Source organism: Chiloscyllium plagiosum, chromosome 17, assembly GCF_004010195.1.
Source record: "Chiloscyllium plagiosum isolate BGI_BamShark_2017 chromosome 17, ASM401019v2, whole genome shotgun sequence".
Lineage (NCBI taxonomy): Eukaryota > Metazoa > Chordata > Chondrichthyes > Orectolobiformes > Hemiscylliidae > Chiloscyllium > Chiloscyllium plagiosum.
Genome location: NC_057726.1, coordinates 71821724 through 71829304, shown reverse-complemented (window position 1 = coordinate 71829304; position 7581 = coordinate 71821724). Strand labels below are relative to the sequence as shown.

Here is a 7581-nt window from a genome sequence, read left to right as displayed (position 1 = left end):
TGTTTCCACAAGGACCTCACGGTCATCACTCTTACAGATACTGTCATGGACCATCTGCAGCCAGCAGAATTGAAAGGATGAGGTCAAATCCATTTTCCCTCTTGTTGGCTCCTTCAGCAACCACCGCAGATGTAGTTGAGCAGCTATGCCCTTTCGGACCCAAACAACCACTCTTTGGTGATGTGCATTGACATTCCCCAACCAGAGTGCATTTTGTGTACCTGCCACCTTCAGTGCTTCCTTCAAGTGTTAATCATTGTGAGGAGATACTGCTTCATCAGTTGAGTGAGAACAATACATGATAAACAGTAAGAGGTTTCCTTACCCATTTTTAATCTGATTCTATGAGACTTCAAGTTATCTAGAGTCAACTCTTTCCAAACTATATACCAGTATCATATACTCTGATGGGTATGTTGCTGGTCAGACAGGACAGAACCTGGGATGATGATGGAGATATCTGGGACATTGCCTGCAATGCAATATCTGAGGAGTGTTCAGGCATGATTTCTTGAGATTGATTTCATACAACTGGATTATAAAAGTCTTTTATTTCAAAAACGTTTCTTGTGAAAAAAAACCAAGTGTAGAAACAGATGTAATTATCAATTTTTTGATGCAGAAACTTCAACATAAGATGTGGTCATACTCATGTACTACATCTATTCACCTGGTTTTATGTATTTATTACAGTTAATGTGTTGGCAATTGTGATCCTTTCCCGGGGAAGCTGTGGTCTCTCTAAGTGTATCACGTGGTACCTGATTGCAATGGCGGCAGCAGATCTCCTCGTTGTCATCACCGATGGGATGTTAAGATGGCTTATTATGTATTTCCCAGTGTCTTTCCTGGATATCACATATGTCTGTAGTTTGATTATGATGCTCATTCCTGCAACCACAATGAATTCTGTCTGGTTGACTGTTGCTTTCACCTTTGATCGATTTGTGGCTATTTGCTGCCCTAAGGTTAAAACAAAATATTGCACCAAAGAAACTGCAGCCGTGATTATTGGAACAGTGAGTGCACTGAGCTGTTTGGAAAGCATTCCCTGTTTGTTCATATTCCAATCCAAATACATCTTCAATAAGCTGCCGTGGTTTTGCATCACAAAACCAGAGTTTTACACTTCAATCTACTGGACATTATATGGTGTATTCCATCGCCTTCTATCTCCTTTGCTGCCATTTGTTATTATTCTTCTTTTGAACACTCTGACTGTCAGACATGTTTTAGTAGCAAGCAAAGCCCGCAGGAGACTCCAGAAGGACAGTGCCAGGGAGAGGCCCCGTGATCCTGAAATGGACAAACGCAGAAAATCCATAATTTTACTGTTTGCTGTCTCAGGCAGCTTCATTATTTTATGGACCCCTTATGTGGTATGTTTTCTACACCAACGAATTGCAGTAATGCATAATTATTCTCCACTGCCCCCAACTGCAGGTACCATCGGATACCTTGTCACTCTCCTCACTACTTGTACAAACACTTGTGTATACACTGTGACTCAGAAGCAGTTCAGGGAGCAGCTGAAAACAGTTGTGAAGCTCCCTTTCACTCTGATTCTTAGATCCATCAAATGAATTAATTTGCCTGCATTAGAATTCAATTCCATCCCGACATCATCTTATATCCGAGCTGATCGTCCGTGGGCTCACAACACTGTGGAGCAGGGTTTTGCCCATAAATCAGAGCTCAAAGAAAATCTTCATTCATTTGTTACTTTCAAGGACTTATCCATTTCCCCTCTGGATTATTCTTGTATCAATCTCCACCATTCTGTCAGACAGGCCAGTCCATATTATATCAACTCAGTGAGTAAATATTTTGATTTCTAGACCCCTTCTCCTTCACCTTCAATCAATTCCCGATTGGGTTTCTGACTTCTACAATATGTCAGTATGAACATTTTCTTCTCATTGATGTTATCATGGTCTTGACTACTTCTGTTCAATTCATCTTGACCGACTCTGTGAAGAACAGTCCCTATTTCTGCAGCCTCACTCCTGAACTGAAATTCCTTATCCCTAGTATAAGTAGTAAATCCCCTCCACAATGTCACAGAGTCCTTAAATGTATGCCTAGTGATGAACCAAAAACTGCATTCTAGGATACAATGAGAAGTAACTGCAGAGACAGTGAATGTATTGGTGTTAAACTTCCAAAAATCCTTACATTCATGAGAAGTCCCAGAGGATTGAAAAGCTACCAGTGTAACACTTCCATTTCAAAAAGGAAGGAGATTTAAAAAATGCAACTATAGGCGAGATGTGCTTTGATTTAAACATCTATTCTGACAAATCACCTTGTATGAAATTTAGAACATAGAACATAGAAGATTAGAGCGCAGTACAAGATCCTTTGGCCCTTAATGTTGCACCAACCTGTGGAACCCATCTGAAGCCCATTTAACCTACACTATTCCATTTTCATCTGTATGTTTATCCAATGACCATTTAAATGCCCGTAAACTTGGCGAGTCAACTACTGTAGCAGGCAGTGCGTTATTGCATCTTCTATTCTCTGAGTAAAGAAAATAGCTCTGACGTCTGCCTATATTTATCACCCTCAATGTATAGCCATGTCCCCTCGAGCTAGTCATCACCATCCAAGGAAAAGGGGTCGCACTGTCCACCCAATCTAACCCTCTGATTATCTTATATTTCTCAGTTTAGTCACTTCTCAGCGTTCTTCTCTCCAATGAAAGCAGCCTCAAGTCCCTCAGCCCTTCCTCATAAGACCATCCCTCCATACCAGGCAACATCCTAGTAAATCTCCTCTGAACGTTTTACTAAGCTTCCACATCCTTCCTATAATGTGGTGAACAGAACTGCATGCAATACTCCAAATGCGGCTGCAGCAAAGTTTTGTATAGCTGCAGCATGATGTTGTGGTTCTAACACTCAATCCCTCCACAATAAAAGCTAACACACCATATGCCTTCTTAACAACCATACCAACCTGGCTGGCAAATTTCAGGATCTATGTACATGGACACTGAGATCTCTCTGCTCTTCTACACTACCAAGAACTTTACCATTAACCCAGTCCTCTTTGTTCCTGTTACTCCTTCCAAAGTGAATCACCTTACACTTTTCCACATTAAACTCCACTTGCCATCTCTCAGCCTAGCTCTGCAGCTTATCTATGCTCCTTTGTAAACTGTAACATTCTTCAGCACTATTCACAACTCCATCGACCTTAGTGTCACCTGCAAATTTAGTAAGCCATCCTCTATGCTTTCATCCAGGTCATTTATAAAAATGACAAACATCAGTGGCCCAAAAACAGATCCTTGCTGTACACCACCAATAACTGAACTCCAGGATGAACATTTCCCATGAATCTTCTTTCAGCTGGCCAATTTCTGATCCAAACTGCGAAATTACCATCAGCCCTGAAACTCCATATTTTATACAATAGCCTAACGTGGGGGACCTTATCAAATGCCTTACTGAAATCCCTATGTACCACATCAACGGCTTTACCCTCATCCACCTGTTTGGTCACCATCCCAAAGAGCTCAATACGGTTTTTGAGGCATGACCTACCCTTCATAAAACTGTGTCAACTATCTCTAATCAACTTATTTCTCTCTCGATGATTGTAAATCCTATCTCTTATACCCTTTTCCAACACTTTACCCACAACACAAGAAAGGCTCATTGGTCTATAATTACCAGGACTGCATCTAATTTCACTTCTTAACAAGAGGGCAACATTTGCTATCCTCCAGTCTTCTGGTACTATTCCTATAGACAATGCTGACATAAAGATAAAAGCCAAAGGCTCTGCAATGTCATCCCTGCCACCCCAGAGAAGCCAAGATAAATTCCATCCAGTTCATTGGGACTTATTCTCCAGACTTGCTGACACCTCCTCCATGTGAATGTCAATCCCATCCAATCTAATAACCTATATCTCAGTATTCTCCTCCACAACATTGTCTTTTCCCACTGTGAATACTGGTACAGAATATTCATTTAATGCTTCCCCTATCTCCTCGGACACTGCATACAACTTTCCACTTCTGTCCTTGATTGGCCCTAATCTTACTCTTATCATTCTTTCATTCCTGATATACCTATAGAAATCTTAAGGGTTTTCCTTGACCCAGCCTAGCAACGACGTCTCATGTCCCCTCCTGGCTTTTCTTAGCTCTGTCTGCAGGTCTTTCCTGACGAGCTTGCAACTCTCAAGTGCCCTGACAGAGCCTTCACGTCTCGTCCTAACATAAGCCTTCTTCTTCATCTTGACAACAGAACCAACTTCTATAGTAAACCAAGGCTCCCTCTCTTGACCACTTCCTCCCTGCCTGACAGGTACATAGTTATCAAGGATACACAGCAGCTGTTCCTTGAATAAGCTCCACATTTCTATTGTGCCCATCCCCTGCAGTTTCCTTCCCCATCGTATGCATCCTAAATCTTGCCTAATTACATCACAATTGCCTTTCCCCCAGCAATAAAGCTTGCCCTGTGGTATATCCCTATCCATTGCTAAAGTAAACATAACCAAATTGCGGTCACTAGCACCAAAGTGCTCTTATCTCTCCAAATCTAACACCTGGCCAGGTCATTACCCAATACTAAATCCAATGTGACCTCAGCCCTTGTTAGCTTGTCTACATACTGTGTTAGGAAACCCTCCTGCATACATTAGACAAAGACTGACCCATCTAAACTACTAAAACTATAATATTCCCAGTCAATATTTGGAAAGAAAAAGTGCCCCATAGCAACTACTTTGTTATTCTCGCCTGGTCCAGAATTGTCTTTGCTATCCTTTGCTCTACGTCGCTGGACCTATTCAGAAGTCTTCAGAAACCCCCCAGCAGTATGACCACTTTTTTTCTGTTTCTAACCTCAGCCCATACTACCTCAGAAGAGAAATCCTCAGAAGTCCTTTATGCCACAGTAATACTGTCCTTGACTAATAATGCCACATCTCCCCCTCTTTTACCATTTTCTCTGTTCTTACTGAAACATCTAAATCCTGAACTTCAATAACCATTCCTGTCCCTACTCTCCTCGTGCCTCCAAAATGGCCACAACATCGAACACCCAGGTACCAACCCAGGCTGTGATTGTACCCACCTTATTTAGGATGCTGCTGGAATTGAAATGGACACACTTCAAAACATGTTCCTGCTTGCCAGTGAACTCCTGTGACCTTGAAACCTAATTTCTGAATACTCAGGTCTCTTGCACATTTCTCTCTGTCTCTGCAGATGGCATGCCTTTAAATACAGTATTATTTTACTTCTCTGTTCTTAATGATGGAGTACATGTGACAATAAATGGATATTCTACCCTTTTCTTTATTATTCTTCTTTAACACATTTTGGTTAATATTGTCAATACCAGCCATGATCTCATTGGATCAGTGTGATAGCAGCCATTCAGCCCATTAAGTCCACAGAAACCCTTCAAATAACATTCCACTCAGATCCAAAACATCGGCCAAGTCCCTGTGGAAGCCTTGCATTCCAGTGCCGAATTCATCTAACAAACAAATCCCGAGACATGATTTGCAATTTGACATGACCAATCCACTTAATGGGCACATCTGTGGACTATGGGATGAAACCTGAGCACCTGGAGGAAACCTATGAACTCACGGGGAGAATGCCCAAACTCAGCACAGATTGTCGCCTGAAGATGTGATTGAGCCTGGGTCCCTGGCACAGTGATGCAGGAGTGCTAACCATTGAGCCATCCCTATAAACTCTCATTCCCTGACTGATTGTATCTGATTCATATGCAGCAAGATACAGTGAAAAGTATTGTATTGCATGCTAAACAGGCAAGTCATATCTTACATATATATCTCAGACTAATAGAACAGAATGCAGAATATTGTGTTACAGCCACAGAATGGATGCAGAGAAGTTTGAGAAGATTTGTAACTCAGGTTGAGGTTCTAGATGGTTCCTGTTCTTATCTCAGGGAGTGGTAGACGGGATCTAACTCGATGTGCTCGTTACCCACAAACCCACCAGTACACTAAAACAGCAGCCAATGAACTTGAAAGACCCTATACAGAGAACAAGAAAAACTAATGTCATTTACAAAATACTGTACAAGAACTGTAACAAACACTACATTGGACAAACAGGCAGAAAACTAGCCACCAGGATATGTGAACACCAACTAGCCAAAAAGCGACATGACCCTCGCTCACTAATATTCTCACATACAGATAAGAAAGGACACCAACACATCCATCTTAGCACAAACCAAACAGAGACATGCACGAGAATTCCTAGAAGCATGGCATTACAATCGGAACTCGATCAACAGGCACATCGAATTAGACCCCATCTACCACCCCCTGAGAAAAAGAACAGGAATGACATCACCACAGGAAATGACATCAACAGCCCAAAGAAATCTAAATATATGAATAGAAAACAGGAATCATGAACAGTGCTTCACCTGGAGGCCCAATGAAGATGTTACCTTGTAGGGTGACGAAACATCTGGAAATGAACCTTCCAGCTCAGCGAGCAAACCTACATCCAACACCTCAGACTAAGAGAACAGAATGCAGAATATTGTGTTACGGCTACAGAGAGGATGCAGAGAATGACCAATTCTAACGCAGAACATACAACGTAGAACAGTACAGCACATCACATCGTCTTCAGCCCATAATATTGTGTCAAGCATTAATCTTAATCCAAGATCAACCTAATCTACACATCCCTCAATTTACTGCAGTCCATATGCTAGTCCAGCAGTCTCTTAAATGTCCCCACTGTCTCTGACTTTACTACCACTGCAGGCAGTGCATTCCACACACCCACCCCTCTCTGCATAAAGAAACTACGTCTGACAGCTCCCCGACACCTTTTTCCAATCACCTTAAAATTATGACCTCTCACGATAGCTATTTCTGCCCTGGGAACAAGTCTCTGGTTATCTATCTATGCCTCTCATTACCATGTACAGCTCTGTCAATTCTCCTATCTTCCTTCAGTGTGAAATGCCCTAACTCACACAACCGCTCTTCATAATACAAGCCCCTGAATCCAGGCAGCATCCTGGTAAATCTCCTCTTCATCACTAAATCAATCAGAACTGAACATAATATTCTGAGTGTGGGTCTAACCAGGGTTTTATAGACCTGCAGCAAAACCTCAAGGCTCTTAAACTCAAGCCTCAGTTAATGAAAGCCATCATATGCCTTCTTAACAACCCTATCAGCTTGGCTGGCAACTTTGAAGGATCTATGTATGTGGACCACAAGATCTTTCTATTCCTCCACACTGTCAAGATCCTACATTTAACCCTCTCCTGCATTCAAATTTGACTTTCCAAAATGAATCACTTCACATTTATCCATGTTGAACTCCATTTGTCACTTCTCAGCTCAGCTCTGCATCCTGTCAATGTCTTGTTGTAGCCTGTAACAGCCCTCAACACTATCTACAACACCACCAACCTTTGTGTCATCAGCAAATTTAATAACCCACCCTTCCACTTCTTCATCCAAGTCATTTATAAAATCTACAAAGAGCAGAGGCCCAAGAACATATCCCTGTGGGACACCACTGGTCACTGACTTCCAGGTAGAACA

The 7581-nt window shown here is 41.9% G+C and overlaps 1 protein-coding gene across 1 annotated transcript; it reads left to right on the top strand.

Moving 5' to 3' along the window:
- Positions 1 to 770: 770 nt before the first annotated feature.
- Positions 771 to 1583, top strand: LOC122558655 (probable G-protein coupled receptor 139). The gene has a single exon (XM_043707453.1). The coding sequence runs from the start codon at positions 771 to 773 to the stop codon at positions 1581 to 1583; it is 813 nt and encodes a 270-aa protein (XP_043563388.1).
- The last annotated feature ends 5998 nt before the right edge of the window (positions 1584 to 7581 follow it).

Excerpts from the sequence above, each read along its gene's own strand:
- LOC122558655 (XM_043707453.1), top strand. The coding sequence starts at position 771 with ATGGCGGCAGCAGATCTCCTCGTTGTCATCACCGATGGGATGTTAAGA.